Raw genomic sequence first — 18068 nt, forward strand, 5'->3', positions numbered from 1 at the left:
TCATTCTTCATGTATCATTTTAAAATTCAGTTAATATAAGCACATCTCTTTTGTTCTAATGCATGTAAAATATATTTTTTTATTTTGAAACAATGTCATTATGAAAATAAATAAAAATGAAATAATTTTATAGATCCACTAATAAACCAAGTTGTCAGTTGGTAAATATTTCAAAAATTTATAATTCTGATTACTTTCACTCTTAAAAGTGTACAGATATGGTTCATAAATTATGCTGGTACCCTAGATACAGTGGAATTCTTTGGCATAGTCTTTAAATGTTGAATATTCAAACTAAAACATCAAATTCATTAAAAAGTAAAAGAACATTGTGAGAATCATTTATTATTTTGGTGTACTAACTCAGGCTTTTCTTCACAACCAGAGCCTCCGCATTTGGCTGTTTCATAGGGGAAAAAAAAAATCAGTCAACTAAAATAGGAAATTTTTATGAAATTGAGCCACACGGTAATTTGTGTCATTTTCCAAGAAATTGTTTTGACCTAAACTCTACACTGTTGAGAAGAGGAAGCCACTTTTGCCCTTTGGGTCAAATTCCCTGGTGCTTTCAAATCCTCCTTTATAAACATGAATGCTTCTGTGGCAGACAGAGATGGGTTTTCACCATTGTGCCCATTAATAGATGTTGGTGGATTGCTGAAGATGAATTAAGTCGCTCTGGCAGTCTATCCGATTTTTGATGCAAACGACTTGAAGAATTAGAGTCAGTAAGAGAATAAGGGAAAGAAGAAATTTAAAATTAGAGTGAAAAAGTAAAAATGTCTTGTGAGTTTGACTTTGCAAGAGGAAGCAATGAGTATGACCTCTCCTTCTGTACAGAATGGTGGCATAAATGGGTACAGAACAGATGGTAGGAAGTTATTCAAACCAGCCCAGCACCCTTACTCAAAAGGGGGTAGCAATGGTACATTCTAACCTCAGCCCCCTCTTTGCTCTTTTTCTGCCAGTAGCTCCATAAACAAGGGCAGATGCAAGAAGGGAAATTTGTGCTTTTGACATTTCAACCATATTGGTGCTTTTACCAGTCACTGCAATCAGTATGGGGTGGTGTGTTTTCCTTCTTCCATCCATGGGTCCAGTTTGATGGAACAGAGAATACAAGATGAGAATGAATTTTTTTTCTTTTACTGCAAAGATTATTATAGAAATGGTCTCTTAAATTTAGAAGATATTTGCTCAATAATTTAGTACAATTCTAACCCAAGTAAAATTTTAGGTAGAAAAAAAATAAGTTTTGTTAGATTTATTTGAGGTTTTAGGTACTATATGTTAGATGTGACAGCTACAGTGACCCAGCTAGGCCTGAGCTAAGAAGACACTAACTAAATCCCAGTTACAGTAGAGTTCATAAGGGAGCTAGAATATGGTATCAGAATATAAGAAATAGCATGAAAATGCCACTCTTCAGGGAATCATCTTTTCTCCAATATGGGAGTAATTTCTAAATTATTTTTATAAACATTAGCTACCTAACATGGTAAAACACATTTTAGGTTTTCTATAAGCAAAGTAGGTAATATTCTTAGAAAGCTGAATTCCATATACAAAATCTGGATATCCAACATGCCTTATTGTTACCTGCTGGAAACCTTTCTGAAGGACTAATGGGAGAAGGGTAAGTAAGCTAACCTTGTGAAGACCGAAGAAATCAGGATCAGCCAATGGAAAGGACTGCAGAGAGAAGCAGCAACTCCACAGGGAAATGAAGTTCTTTTGTCTGTGGGGCTCCCCTTCATCAGCTCATGATATTGAGGTAGCGACATACATGCTTGTGCACTACAAGTGGTCACATCTCACAAGTAGGCAGGGATCTGGGGGAGTCAGTAAATAAGTTGTGAAAAATGTAAACTTATCTTCTGAAGTCACTCTGTTGATAATAACCATGCTATGATAATATGGCATAATAATTTCTATAGCAGACCAATAAAAATGAAGTAACTGAGTTAAATCTTTTGTTTCTTAGGAATCTGAGAAAAAGGGCTTAATTGAAAGAATCTATATGGTACAGGATATTGTCTCAACTGTTCAGAACATCTTGGAGGAGATAGCTTCTTTTGGAGAAAGAATTAAAAAGTAAGTTCTACTTTTGTGTTGTTGTGAAGTGAAACTGCCATCCACTAGGACAAACGAGGGTGGGGAGTCTTAGGGAGGATAGGATCAGAAAATGCAAAAACAAAGAAAAAACAAAAGCAACAGTCTTGGGCCTTTTAACTTTGATTGGTGTGTTCTTTGGGCTTGTCAATTTCACAGGGTGGCTGTATGGCCCAATTTACACCAGTTGTCCCAGCATAATTATTAATAGTGCCTCTATTCATTCTCAAAAATATTCTGGTTTAAGTGATAAGCTATAGATTAAAAACTAGATTGTCCTATACAGAAATAAAAAAGGAAGCAAATATGCTTTAAGAGAGGCTTTTTCATCTGAATCACAGAATACAGTAAATGCCTTGTGTGAAATTTTTTTCTCTGTTCTCCAAAGAATGGTACCTAACTAGTAACATCGCAGATGCAAAGATGTAAAGTTAATTCATCACATACATGGACAGCTTAGGACAGGGATCAACAAACTTTCTCCATAAAGGACCCAAGAGTGAATGTTTTCAGCTTTGGACTATATGGTTTGTGTCACAGCTACTCAGCTCCCTTGTTTAAGTGTAAAAGCAGATAGTTGATATGTAAATGAATGGATGTGATATATATTCCAATAAAACTTTATTTGCAAAAACAGATGTCAGGCTAGATTTGACTCAGCTCCAACCCATAGCTTGCCATCCCCCTACATTAGGGCATAAAGGCTAAATCCTCTAATGGAGTCTCAATTGAGAAAAACTCTCTGTGATTCATGTTTTTATTTTTTTATTTATTTTGTTTTATACATTGTGAACTCTGTGTAACTTGGTCTTCATTTGATACCAATGAACAGAGCAGGTTTTTCTTTCTTTTGAATTGTAGATGTTTGTTTCCCCTTTAAATCCAGAGTTGTGTCAGCCATGTTGTTCTTTCTAAAGATTAATTAATACTGTTTCATATTTTACTGGCCATTCTAGTTTCTTTAAGTAAAGAACATAATATTTAGAAATTACATGGATAAAGAAGAGACTGAAATTAGTGCTAAAAGCCAAGTGAAATTTTGTCTATCAAGATGCAGGGAAATCAATAAGTGGTGATTAACATCAGGAAATATAAACAACTAACATGGAACTTTCTGTGGTTACTGATGTTATTCCTCCATCCCTTATTACATGAAATTGCCCTTGAATGTCCATTTATTGTTGGCATAGCAAACATGTTTCTTTTGCTTTAAAAAAACAGGTTCAAAGTCTTCTTCAAATTTAGTGAGTTTTTACTGAACTTACACATTGTTATTCCCATGAACAATGTCAAGAAAAATTAAAGAGCAGTAGGGGGCTTTGGTCATGTATATTGATATTTATCTGCTTTATTTCTCTAGGTTTCATATAAATTGAAAAATGATTCCTGAATGTACCCTCAAAATTGCTTAGCAAAAACATAAGTGACAGTAGAAAATAGTGAAATGATGAAGAGAGCATTTATAATTCTCCATTCACTCATTCAACTATCAGTGTTTGAGTTTCAGGCACTGGCTTGGTTTAAGAATGAGAAATGCATCCACAATAACAATGATAATAGAAACATCAACTAATGTCATGTGCCAGCCAGATACTGTTCTAAGCCCTTTACACATAGCAACTTCTTTAAGGAGTTACTTAAAGAAATTGGATTAAATGATTCCAACAACCCTACAGAGTAAGGATTGTTAGTATCCCCATTTTACAGATGAAGAAACTGAAGTACAGAATGATTAAATATGAAGCCCAGATCACACAACGAGTAAGCCATGGATCTTGGGTTTGAACTTCCCCTCCTCACTTTACACTATAATGTCATTATCCTCTGGGAATCTATTCTCTCTCTTTGTGTGTTTTTTAAAATAAATAATACTTTATTTTTAATTCATTTTTTTGTTGTGGTATAGTTGATTACAATCGTATATTAGTTTCAGGTATACAAGATAGTAAATTTTTATAGATTATATTCCATTTAAAGTTATTATAAAATATTGGGTATACTCCCTGTGTTGTACAATATATTCCTGTAGCTTATTTATTTTATACATAGTAGTTTGTACCTTTTAAACCCCCGCCCCCATCTTGCCACTCCCCACTTCCCTCTCTGTAGGAATCTATTTTCCAACGAGGGAGAAGAACACTAATAAGACAATTAGAATAACATTGATGCTAGATAGAGGTTAGGTAGGATGCAGGGGGAAGTCCTACATCCCAGGAAGGTTGTAGGAGAGAGAGAGAAACAAAGGAAAGTTCTGAAGAAGCAACAACTTATCAGCATCTCTGAGAATGAGAAGAGCTAGCTGGGCACAGAGTTGATGAATGGGGGCTTCAGTAGGTGGGCACCTTTGTGCAGAGTCTCAAAGCCCAAGACTGTGCTAGATACAGGGAGATGGAGGGGCGTCAGTATGTCTGTGCCACTGGAGATGGACGTGGCAGAGCCTGGAAATGCGGCTGGTCATGCAGGGCCTTGAGTGGATGGAAAAGCAAATGAAAAAAATTGAGTGAGGGAGGTACTGGCAGCAAAGAAGATAAGAGGATGTGGAGCGGGGGCAAGACTGAGGCAAGAAGGCCATGTCCTTTGGTAAAAGTATCTCCATGTTTGAATGTCTGTTAATAGACAAATGTAGCTGTTGTGTAGTTGATAATGGTCAAGGAACTGTGTCTGATGAGGAGAGGGCAGAGTGATTTAAAGAGGCCCCCAACTCTACAGTGCTTTTGACGGCGGCTGTGCCCAACACAGCTGTGGTGGCCACATCTGAGACGTATTTTCAGCCATGAACAGAGCACTGTTCTACCCAGCTGCAACACAGGAAGGCACATGAGGCTCAACTCCTATTAATTCTTTGGCCATTCATTATTACAGTGACCTTAAAGTTCCCACTGGGCATTCAAGTACAACGTCATGTGTAACTCTGTTGGAATTCCATTGTAATTCAGTGCATAAGGACCAGGAAATCTTTTACCCAACTTTTGGCAGCTAACAAATAAATAGACTTACATAAATCTCTCAGAGCAAGGCTTCCCTGCTACTGACAGAGAAGACCCTGATGATTTTGCATTTACATGGAGTGAACGGTATTTTCTTTTCTCTACATTCTCTAATTACCTTCTTTCATTGTATACAGATTTCAAATGTATGCATGCATCAGGCTAACATTTGCTTAACATGTGGCATTTATATTATCCCAGGCAGCAGACAGGGTGGGTCAGAATACTGAGGTATCTTGTATGTCCTGTCATTATAGAGTGGTGGCTCCAACACTTGTGTCCTTGAGTGGTGAGGGAAGTCTCCACAGAGGAGATAGTGAAATTAAGGTAGACCTAGGACAGGGGAGTCTTCCCTGCAAATGTCCCAGAGTAAGGCTTAGAAGGCACATTCCTAGCAAGAAGAACTTCTTTGAAGTAATATTATGAAATACTAAGCAATGAAGATGAGAAAGAAGGATAAGTGAAGTTTGAATGACGGTGAGCACGTGGGGAATGATAGATTGATGTATCTTATATTTTATCTAAAGTTACGTGTTTAAGGGACAGAGAATGAAGGCAGAAAGACTAAGGTGAGGACAGGAGACCAGTTGTGAGGGGAGAGTTCACAAACTGGGGTGAAAACCATGCATGTATGAAGGAAAGCATCATGTGGGTAAATCACAAAAGAATGGTCTACAGGATTTTATGACCCTCGTTTCTGTTTCCATGGGTAGAAGAGTCAGAGGACTTCATTTTTCCATGCCTAGGAAATGAGAAAAATAATGACTTCATTGACACAAAGGTCAACTAGTGGGGCACCCAGTTGGGAGAGGAACTCTAGGATGGAGTTTTCCCCACCTTACTGGATGTGGTCACAATAATTTCTGGTTTTTGTTTTGAAATTTTGTCAAAGATATTCTTAGGATGTGTTAGTGAACCTGAAGAGTTGAATGAATGAGTGGGGATTCCTTGGATTTTTTCATTCATTGAAAGGTTTGAGTCAGGGATTCCCTATTTAGAAATTAGGGAGCTGCCAACTCAGGAAATCTGGGGATTTCTATGAAAATATTTAACAAATTGTTTAATTTTGAGATGGAAAGCTTTGATTTATCAGAGTTCTTCAATATTGGGCATTCTATGAAAGACAAGATACTCCACGGTAACTGGAGTGATGGTCTAGTAAGTTTTTGAGTGTTAGTGCCAGTATCTTTGAATTAAGTCCTCAGTCTTACAAGCAGGAATATTCAATGGATTAAATGAGTAAAATGTGCCATCTTACATTTTCTGAAATGTCTACTATACAGACAGTGAGTGTAGGCTCTTGAGCCAACTCTCTGGATTCAGATCCCAGTTCTGCCACTTATACTGGGAGTAAGTGATTGGGGCCAATTGTTACCTTTTCTGACTCAAGTTCTCATCTGTAGAATGGGCATCATAATAATTCCTACTTCATAACATTCCTGGATGAATTAGTGCCTATAAAGAGTTTAAACCAGTGGATGGCCTTTAGTAATCACGTAAAAATATTAACGATTATGAGTATTATTTTTGGTAAATTGCTTTGACCTTCTTCCTCTGTGTCTTAAATTTTTAAAAAACTCTGAAACATTTAAACATTTTTACTACTAAAACTGTGGGTTGCCGAGAGAAAAATACATGACTTAACTGACTTGGCTGTTGGGAGGGCTAATCTGACAGGGTGTGTACGAATGTGTCTGGTACATATCTCCACTTTTAGCATCCAACACATAAACACACGTGACAAACCATGCACTTGCACACAAGCAAACGATCATTGAGATCTTTATAAGGATTGCATTAATTGGGAAAAAATTGACATCTTGTTAAAATTTAAGTTTTCTAACATATGAATGTAATATACTCCTTCATCTACTTAGATCATCGTTAATTTATCTCAGTATTTGAGAGTTATATGTATAAAAATTTGACACATTTTTGTGAGATATAGTCTGAAGTACTTGATTTGTTTCATGCTATTTTAAAGAGTATCTTTTTTTTCAGATTTCATCTCTACCTGTTTGTTACTGGGATATAAAAGTGAAATTAATATTCCTACATTGACTTTGAATCTATCAACCTTGATAAACTTAATTATCTTAATTTTTATATGAAGATTATTATTCTGGATGTTGTATTACATAAACATATCATCCAGGAATAATTTTTTTTCTTTCTTATTTTTCAGTCCTTATACATTTTACTTTGTTTTCCTGCTTTATTGTACTGGCTAGTAGCTCCAGTACAGTGTTGAACAGAATTGGTGTTGGTGAACATTCCTTTCTCATACACGATCTCAGAGAGAAAGCTTTCAACATTTTACCCTTAAGAATGTTGTTTTCTGTAGGTTTTTGTAAAGGTGCTTTATTAGCTTAAGGAATTTCCCTTTTATTCCTAGTTTGCTGAGAGTTTTTATCGTGAATGTAGCTTGAGATTTGTCAAACTTTTTTTCTGCATTCATTGAGATAATCTTATGGTTGTTTTTGTTTTCTCCTATTTTTGTTAATGTGGTATATTATTATGATTGATTTTCAAATATTAAACCAATCTTACATTTCTGGAATAAACTCAGCTTCATCATGCTATCCAATCTCTTTATATATGCTGGGATTTTATTTACAATTTTTTTGCCTAGGATTTTTGCAGCCGTGACCATCAGTGAGATTTGATATATAGTTTTCTGTTCTTGAAAATTCTTTATGGTGTGAAGGTTATTCTAGACTCATACAATAGGTGGACAGTGTTCTCTCTTTACCATTATCTGGAAGAGTCTGTGTAAGCCTGGGGTAATTACTTCCTTTAAGATTTTATATAATTTTCTAGTGAAGTATCTGGGCCTGGAGTTTTCTTTCAGGGAAGATTTTAATTAAATATTCAGTTTCTGTAGTATATATAGAGATCTGTTCAGCTATTCTATTTCTTCTCATATCTGTTTCTGTAAGTTGTCATTTTCTAAGAGTTTTTCCATTTCATTTAAATTTTCTACTTTTTGACATGAAGTTGTTTATAAAATCCTCTATCTTTGATGACAGTAGAATCTGTAGCATTGTTCACTTTTTTATCCTCAAAATTGTGTTTTCCCTTCTTTCTTCTTGACAGTCATTTATCAATTATGTTAGTCTTTAGCAAGAACCATCATTTGCCTTTGTTAATCTTCCCTGTTGCCTGTTTTCTTTTCCATTAATTACTACTCTTATTTTTATTACTTTCTTCCTTCTAGTTTCTTTCAGATTAATTTACTGTTCTTATTCTAACTCTTTAAGATAGATAACTAGATCATTTATTTTCAATCTTTCTGTTTTCCTAACGTAAGCATTTAAAGCGCTACAGTTTCCTAAATGCTTAGCTCCATGCCAAACATTTAGGCACTGATACTCATTATCAATTCACATTTAGTAAAAACTTTTTTCTAATTTCTATTTTTATTTCTTCCTTGCCGAGAAGTATATTGCTTAATTTCTAACAAATGGCCAACTTTTATAAATTTTTGAAAAGAAGGTTATTGAGTGTATTATTTTATATATATTCATTGACTAAATTTGTTGATGGTGTTCAAATCTTTTATACTCATACTGGTCTTTATTTTTGGTTCTTCTTGTATTAATTAAAGATGTATGTTAAAACCTTCCACTGGGGTCATGGATTTGTCTACTCTTTGTAGTTTGATCAGGTTTTGCTTTCTATATTCTGAAGTTATGTTATTTGGTTTGCACATGTTAAAATTGTTGTATTTTCCTGTTGAATTGGATCATTAATCAATAGAAAGTGACCGATTTTAAAAATCGGCCTTAATGTCTTGTTTAACTAATGATACGGCTATACCGTCTTCCTTTTGGTGCTTTCTTCATAATACAAGTTTTCTATCACTTTCTTTCAACCTGTTTAGATATCTCTCTTGTTTCTGAGAGTCACTGTCTTTTACTTGCAGCATGTAGTGCATGCAAATTTAATGTGGTTACTGATATACTTAGATTTAAATCTGTGGTTTTTATTGTGTCTTTTTTGCCCTTGCTCTGTTTTTTGGTTTTTTTTTCATTATTTTCTGTAATTTTCTTCTATTTTCCTCTATATATAAGCACCCTTTTGCCATTTTTTGTTGTTGTTGTTGTTACCCTAGAGTTTACAGCATGGCTTATTACCACAATCTAATATTAATTGTTACTATTATCATCTTCCCAGTCAATTCAGTCAGTTAATCTATGTTCCATGTCTCTTCTCTTTGACATCTATCTTTTTGCTCTTTGTGATGCCTTCTAAGTACTTTCTTTGGACTATCTTGCACAACCTTATTTCCTCTGATATTTAAAATCCAGTTTAATCCATGCATGGGGGTCTTAACTTTAATCACTGTATTTCTTTTTAAAGTTCTCCTTGCTTTGTTTTCACATCTTCTTGGTCATTTTCATCATCTCTTCCTTGACTATATTTTTAAGCCTCTGTTTTATGACTTTTAAATTAGTAAACATTATTATTTAACATATTTTGTTTGCTTTCCGTATTTGAAGTCTTTTGTTTGGGATTTTGCTGTTACTTCTGCTGGCTCTTACTCATGATGCTGTGTGTCCTTTTATATTTTGCAGTTTTAATTATGAACTCATATTCCTTGGATTTGTGTGTGTGTGAGGCATACTCAGATATCTGAGTTGATAGTGCATTTCCTTAGAGAGGATTATTGCTCGAGTCACTTTGGGGTGACTCAACCTGGGATCTCTTTTTTTAATTAAATTTTTTGCTGAGGCTTTTCAGAGTATACTGGTAGCATAAACTCAGATGATAAATCCTGGCACTAGCATCGTGACACACAAGAGAGTTCTTTGCATCCACTTATATATGGTGGATTTGTCCCTCCCTTCCTTTCTTCCTTTTTTTGTCTCTGTCTGTCTGTCTTTCTGTCTGTTTGTCTGTCTCTCTCAATTCATCCTTACCCTGAAAATGTAAGTTTTATGCAGTGTTCTTCTACTTGAATCTTCCTTTGTGGAGGTCCTAGGCTTTATCTTCTGCCCCCCCCCACCCCCGTGCAGGTAACAGATGCAGAAGTTCAAAATTTCAATATTTGGCAGAAATTATTCGAGTGAAATTGACTTTGGAGGTTGGTAATCTCCAGAATTCTTGAAATATATTTTACACTCTGATGTTTTCTTATTTTTATGTCAGCCTAATGGTGGCTTTCTCTTTTTTTTTCAAGGTATTAAAAATTATTTAGCTATTATTTAACTTTTTTTAAAGGCAGGTTTGCTATTTTTAGAAAAGGAGCCATAATGTATATTTCTTTATAAAAAGTAGTTCCATGCATTTTCCATAGTTTTTATTATCTTCAAAATGCTACCTGATATAATTAGCTTTTTTCATATTTATGTCACTTTTGTGCAATAACAACAAGAAAAATGAGGCTAGCTAACATTTACTGAATAATTACTATGTGCCAGATATTGTTTTTAAGGGGTTTACATTTATTAATTCATTGAATCCCCTCAGCATCTCTATAAAGTAGAAAGTCATTATTCCTACTTTACAGATGGGAAAATTAAAGCACAGAGAAGTAGAGTACATTGCTTAAGCCCACCTAATGGAAAAGAGACGGGTGCATTGCTACCTACCTGTGGATTGGTATCCAGGATCTGACACTTACTATGTCTCTGCTTTAAAAAGCAACAACAACAACGAAAACAAAAATAGGGCACACAGATTGGTATTTGTTTTTACTTGTTTATTTCAGTTTTAATTTATTGATTTTATATTTTTATTTATTTTGATTATGTGATATACATCCATTATAAAAGTAATCAAACAGAAAGCTTCCTGTTATTCTCTGTAGCTCCATCTTCCCTCTTTCTTTCCCTCTCCCCCCATCATATTGAGCTATCATTCACAGTTTGGAGTATATCCTCCAGAGGTTTTCTCAGTATGTGTGTGTGTGTGTATATAAACATACTTACATATTTCTGAAACTTAGTTTTTCACTGCCTCTGTGTTGAGGGCAAAGGTATTTGTGTGGGTATTCTTTTCATATTCTCAATGTTTTTTAAAGCTGTATTATATTGCAGAGTGTAAATCTATTTAGTTTTTCCTCTTTATTTAGATGTTTAGATATTTATTTTATTTAGATATTATCTTATTGATGATACTGAAGCTATTTTCTTTTTTAACTACTACAAACCATACTGCATCACACATTCATGTACTATCCCTGCGTCCTTGTGCAAAGATATTTGCAGGTTAAATTTCTTGCCCTGGCATAACAGGGGCAATTGTGGCATCCATAACATTTTCTCAAATATTGTGAGGTTGCCTACTAAAAAGTTCTAGTACAAATTCCGCTATGGAAGAGAATAGTCAGGAATGGATCTACAAATATGTAGACATTTAAAATAACAAGAAAGCAGTATGATAAAGGAGTGGAGGAAATATTGATTATTCAAATTCTTGGTGTCAAGTCACTTGACTAGGGGAAGTCTTTTACAAGAAATACCAAATCTAAAAATCAACAGGGAAAAAAATTGATGAATTTGGTCATGTAAAATACATAATTTTTATCTTTAAAAAATTATAAATGAGATTTTTTAAAAAGACAAAGCAACAAACTGGGAAAATGTTTGCAACAAATATGACAAAAGACTGATTTCTTTAGTATCCGAAGAGATTTTATTTGAGGAAAACGTCAAAGGGAGGGAGGGGATAGACAAATAGTAACTTCTTTTCCCTTTTTTTTTTTTTTTTTTTTGAGTTTTTACAGTGTGCTAGAAGCGGAGCTAACTTTTTTTTTTTTTTTGGAAACAAACTTAAGATAAAAATTTAATATGAAAACTAAGCTAACCATCTTTCACGTGTTACCAGAGCTATTGTAAATGCAAGTACCTGTTTAATTCTAGCAAAACTCTATGTTATAGGTATTATTATTATTCCCATTCTTTAGAGAAGAAATTATTGTTCAGATTGATTGAAACACTTTCCTGTAGTCACTCAACTTTTAGAGGTAGAGCTTGAACTCAAACCCATGTCAGTTTGCTTATAAAATCAATTTTCTTAAGCACTTCCCTAAATAGTTGCCTCTGGCAAGGAAATAAGCTGGATATCACTAAGAAACACATTAAAATGACCAACAATCATATTAAAATGCATTCACCTTTACTTATAATTTAAAGAAGTGAGACATTAAATACACACACATGTGTACATAATATTGTATCTCTCCATAGGCAAAGATTTAAAATATTAATAACAGTTTTTAACAAGAGGGTGAGGTATAACTGGATTGCTCTTATATTTTTTAAATTTGTTATTGAAGTATAGTTAATTTACAATGTTGTGTATGTATGTGTGTATATATATATATATATATATATATATATATATATATATATATATATTCTTTTTCAGATTCTTTTCCATTATAGGTTATTATAAGATACTGAGTATAGTTCCCTGTGTTATAGAGTAGGTCCTTGTTGTTTACCTATTTTATATATAGTAGTGTGTATATGTTAACACCAGACTCCTAATTTCAGGCTTGATTTGCTCATCTATAAAAGGGGGATAATCCTTACTTGTGAGCATTACAATCTAAATATATAAAAAAAACATCTTAGGACAGTGGCACATATTAAGTGCCCAATAACTATTATAAGCTGCTCTCCCCAAATCCCCTAACACCCACCCCCCCCAAAAAAAAAAGACAACAGAAATAAATCTTTCATCTCAGTGAAGATGAAGGCCCAGAAGAAGAAATGCCCCAGACACTCATGAGCTTTCATCAGGGCACTGGATTTAACGATCACTTTCTAGGATTGTGCAAGGATTTCCATAGTACATTCAGTTCTACATCCCATATTCTAGATCTCAAGTCAAAGCAGGCAATAGAACAAAAGGAGCCAAGGGCCTTGTGAAAATAATATACAGCAACATTCCCTACATTGTCTATGGGTTGGTGGTGTAATGGTTTATAGCCAGATGCTCCCCAGCCCATTTCAGGGCATTATTAACCTTCTGGAGTCAGTGAGTCTGGAAATTCTAAATATAAGTTATTAGAAAAATGCAAAAGCACTGTACTAATATCCTCCCTTTTCTCAATATTTACTGGCAACCACGTGTTAATTGAGAGAGAAATATTGACTTTGAAGTGACCTAACTCACCTTTCGTTTTGAAGCTCTGCATGCACAGAGCCACATAACGGTATTGCAGTGTTTAATCACTTTTGAGAGCCAAAGTCTTCTCTTCAGTACTGTCGGTTCCAGGAAGGCAAAGTCACCAAGATTCTGACAAGCCGAATGGCAGTTGGTCTTGTGACTTTCTCCTCAAGAATGTTTTTCCAGTGCCCAATCAGTTTGGCAGACTTTTATGTCCAAGTTTTGAGAAGAAACATTTCCAATAGACCTTTTTCATGTGTATAAACTAAGAAGTAAACATGGCAAAATGAATCTACAGCTGTTCTTGAGCATCAGAGAAAATGACATGTATGTGGTTTGTCTACAGCACATTTAACTGGACGGTCCCATTCCTTTCATTCCTGGCCTGTTTGATACTGGCAGTTGCCACCATCACTTTGTATTTCATTCCACTGCGGTACATCATTTTAATCTGGGGTAAGTTTGGCACGGTCCTTTTGCTAGCAATCAATTCCAGGTAAGAACCAATTACTCATTTTTAAAGTGTGGCTATAAACTTTAAATGTGCTCTTGTTGGCAGTTAGACATGAGATTAAGAAAAGTATTTGGGGAACAAAAACTTCCAGGACCTCCCTGAAAAGGCCAGTTACATGAACGATCAGCATAGATATTTATAGGCCTCTTGCATAATTGCAATCAAATAAAAATGTGATTGTGCATGCTATTTCCCTTTGGGCTTTCAGAGTCATAAATACTCTTGAATAATATACTTCTGTGGCCCAGTAACTTTCAGGAAACACTGTTATTTAGAGTGAGCAAACACCTGCATCTTGCCCTTTATATTATGTAAAAGTAGATCTAGCCACTGCTAGCCTGCTCCTGACACTTTATCTCCCCTGGAAGGAAAAAAATAACCTAACCCAATACTTAAATCCAGAAGCAGTGAGGTGAAAGGGAGGGACCCTCAGTGACTCCCTTACCAGTTCCTGAAAGGAAAGAAAAAGCTATTATTTACCAGGGGAAATGGTGAGCCTATATAAAGTTTAGCTGCTTTTAACAAAAGTAGAAACAAAAACAGCAAACTGGAAATAAATTTCAGGACTTGATTTACTGCTCAAGCTAGCAATTGGAAAAATTACAAGCAACTTTGTGAATATTTGTGTCTCTTGCTGGGTGGGCGCTGGGTTGATATAAGGAGAGTGCATTGCAGTTAATTGGAGAAGCAATCAACCCTTTTCTGGAAGAATCTATCAGTTCTGGTTTTCCGTTGCTCAGCTCCTGTGACCACTGCTCAGTTCTTTTTTTTTTTTTTTTTTTAATTTTATTTATTTATTTATTTATTTTTGGCTGTGTTGGGTCTTCGTTTCTGTGCGAGGGCTTTCTCCAGTTCCAGCGAGCGGGGGCCACTCTTCATCACGGTGCGCGGGCCTCTCACTGTCGTGGCCTCTCCCATTGCGGAGCACAGGCTCCAGACGCGCAGGCTCAGTAGTTGTGGCTCACGGGCCTAGCCGCTCTGCGGCATGTGGGATCTTCCCAGACCAGGGCTCGAACCCATGTCCCCTGCATTGGCAGGCAGACTCCTAACCACTGCGCCACCAGGGAAGCTCCACTGCTCAGTTCTTAACCATAGTTACTTCTAGGGATCTTCAGATGTTAAGAGAGGTTCAGAGAAGTTCCAAATGTAAGTGACTGTGTTGAGATGCATTCATCTTTAAGCAAAAGCTGAAAGGCTGCAAATGCCAGGGTGAGGGAGAGCTATAATATTTCTAAAACCATTCATTAAATGTAGACCATTTCCAAAGAGAACCCAGGCAGAATCCTGCTGATGAGGAAGCCCAAACCTAGACATTCAGAAATGGGAAAAGTCATGGGAAAAATGGAATAACTCATAACATTTCAGAAATAGAATGATTTTGAGAGAGTATAATCCATTCATAATCCATTCTCTATTTTATCCAGGAGGTGAAAATCCTATTACATAAAGTCTCTCTCCTTTGTAACAAGCCCTAGACAAGGAAAAGATATTCTAACTCCCTCTTCAGGGGTCCATTTTAATACTTGATGACTCTTACTCTTGGAGAAAGTCGTCTCATATCCATGCTTAGTTTTTGTTTGTTTTTCTGTTGTGCTTTTCAGTTTCAGCACATTGGCCCATTCTTGACCTTTAGGAAAGAGAGCATGGAGCTTTTCAGGGGCCCATTGATTAAGAAGGAATACATATTTTATAAAAGCATTTCCCTGAATACTCATATACTGAATGTTATCTGTATAGATTGAATAATCTCATTCTTTCTTGTTTTTCGTTAAGTGTTACTTTCTCAGTCCATTTGCTGATCACATTTAAAACACAGATCTTAAAACTGTTGTCTGACCCTAACAAGAACTTAATCCAAAATTACAACCATTTGGCCAGTGTTTTGCTCTTTTTTAAGTTGGTGTGAGTTGACAGTCAGCTTGTTAAACACTGTTGCACATGATTTCTTCATCCTTCTGGTATATACTTGTTTTGCTTTTCTGCATCTCTCCCTCCAGAAAGAAGACTATGCTATATTTCTTCCTTAGATTGTCAGTATTGGGATTCCAATCCATCTTTCAATTTACCCCACATCCCTTTGACTTCTCGTCTTATCCTCCAAGTTCTTGGCAGCTTTTCAACACCAACTTTTTGCATCTACTTAATGAGACACTGTTCTATTTATTGTTCAGTTTATGGATGAAATTATGAAATAGCATGGAGTTTAAGATGCTCTCCTGGATGAAAATAACCCTTTGATCTTTATGTTCTGTGTTTCATTCTTTAGTTTTATGTTCTAGACAGAGGTTTATAGTTTATTGATGAGCTTACCATAGATAAGCCTTGACTTATCACATGATCTGTTGCCTCTTCTCATCCTGTAAAACCTGCCATACCATCATGGAATATATTCTGCCATTCTGTTAAGACTTATTCTTTTCCAAGACAAGTTAGTCATTAGCTAGCACAGATCCAGGACTTTCCTTTGCACATCTCTTACATGATCGTATTCTTGGCAGAGAATTTATCATGTAGAAGAAGACAACTTTATACGTCTTAAATTTCTAGTTTTCCTTTTAACCTTATTAAGCATCAAAAGACTATTTCTTATCCTAAGTTACTTACTCATTTTCATTGAGTCCTGAAGTGGTGGATAAGATCCTTAAATTTTTTTGTGCAATGTTTTTTAACCTTTTGGAACAAAATTTTTTAACTCTGTGTTCATATTTCCCTATTCTTTACATCCAAATAACATTTTTGTATAAGTATTTATTAAGTAGCACAATTATTTAACATAAGTCTATGAAAGCAGCCTAGTTTCATGATGGCTGTGGGGAATATTCCTTGACTCACCAACTTTATTGTAAGGTTTTAAATGGTGAGATACTTTCTTTCCTCTTTAACCGTATAATTCCTAGTGCAGCTACATATAGGTAGTAGATCTTTAGTGGGTACTTGGCAAATATTTTATGAGTGGATGAGTCTGCAAGTTTAATACCTGTGATCTACATAGATGGCATTTTTTGAGCTCACCACCTCTCTTATTTGGGAGTGTAATTATGAAAATTAAGTTAGAAGTGGTTTAAGAGGGAATTTTCTCTAGAAAACTGTATCTACTGAATTTCAGTCATTTGTTTGTTGTATGTGTTTCTAGAAGACAAGGCACCTTTGAGGATTAGATCCCATGGAGGTTTTCTGTACCTTTTGAGAGGTTTCCCATATTCCTTCCATTCTGTTCTTCATCATAGATGCTCTAATTATACTTTTTCAGTTCTGATCTTAGCCACTTCTGATTTTCCCAGGTAGATTACAAACCCCCCAAGCCAGATTTTGAGCTTCTGGAAAGAAACTGTGATTTATTTAACTTTGTACCTCCATTTGATAGTACAATATATATCACATGGAAGACACTTAGTGTTTGATACAGGAGCAAGCAAGGACCCTCTGCCCCACCTCACCCACCCCCCACCAATATTTTGCAGTCAGGACTACATGCCAGTCACTCATAAAATGTTCTAATTCAGTTTCAAGTGTTTATTCCCTAGTGACCATATGTGCAAAGCAGCCACGCGATTTTTCCTCTCTCTTTCTCGGAGTGATTTATTTTTTTAACCAGAGGGCTCATTCTAATCCACTGAGCTATTCAATCTATCATCATTAAATGATAGTGTCTTTCCCAAATGTTAATCCCTTGGTATTTAAATCCCACTTTCTTTCTTCGGCTAAAAAAAAAACATAAAAATTCACAGCAGATATGCTCTATCTGTATTGTTTAGGTTAAAAAATCTAAAGGTACATCTAGCATGCTACTGGAGAAACCCACCACTTCCAAATTTGGTATGTAGCCACATACCTGCCAGTATAAAGACTCTTCCATCACCGCCTCCTTTGTTTTCTTGGCTTATTGACATCTACAGTAATGATGGTAGCTCCCTTCATTGTGGTGGAATTTCAGATTATAGAATCCTCTTGCCTTTGTTGTCCAATGTGATTCTCCCTTCAACCCAAGGAACTATATAATATAGGTCTTTATTATTCAAATTTTAATATAAGAAATCTAAGGCTCAGGGAGGTTAAGTAATTTGTCTGAAACTACAGCTCATAATATATGGTGAGGCCAGAACTGGAACCCAGCTATTCTTCTTCCCAAACCCTTGTTCCTTGCCCAGTTGCCCTTTAAAGATGACCACGGGCTCTATGATCCCCTCTTGACACTTGGTTTTACACGGTAGATAATATGGTGGAATTACTGACATTTGAGCCTGTGACATCTTAAAAAAACAAGGTGTGCTTTTGAAGCATGCAATCTGAGTTCCTTATAATTTTTATTCTAACAAAGTTTTTCAAACATAGAC

The 18068-nt window shown here is 35.4% G+C and overlaps 1 protein-coding gene across 7 annotated transcripts in view; it reads left to right on the forward strand.

The window, feature by feature from the left end:
• Positions 1-18068, forward strand: part of MCTP2 (multiple C2 and transmembrane domain containing 2) — a 190183-nt gene that overhangs the window by 166794 nt on the left and 5321 nt on the right. For all 7 annotated transcript variants that reach the window (XM_061181797.1, XM_061181798.1, XM_061181800.1 and 4 more), the window contains 2 exons: positions 1985-2094; positions 13567-13676. In XM_061181797.1, the coding sequence (XP_061037780.1) occupies positions 1985-2094; positions 13567-13676 (220 nt within the window). The remainder of the gene's footprint in view (positions 1-1984; positions 2095-13566; positions 13677-18068) is intronic.

The sequence above is a fragment of the Eubalaena glacialis genome, chromosome 2 (assembly GCF_028564815.1).
Source record: "Eubalaena glacialis isolate mEubGla1 chromosome 2, mEubGla1.1.hap2.+ XY, whole genome shotgun sequence".
Taxonomy (NCBI): Eukaryota; Metazoa; Chordata; class Mammalia; order Artiodactyla; family Balaenidae; genus Eubalaena; species Eubalaena glacialis.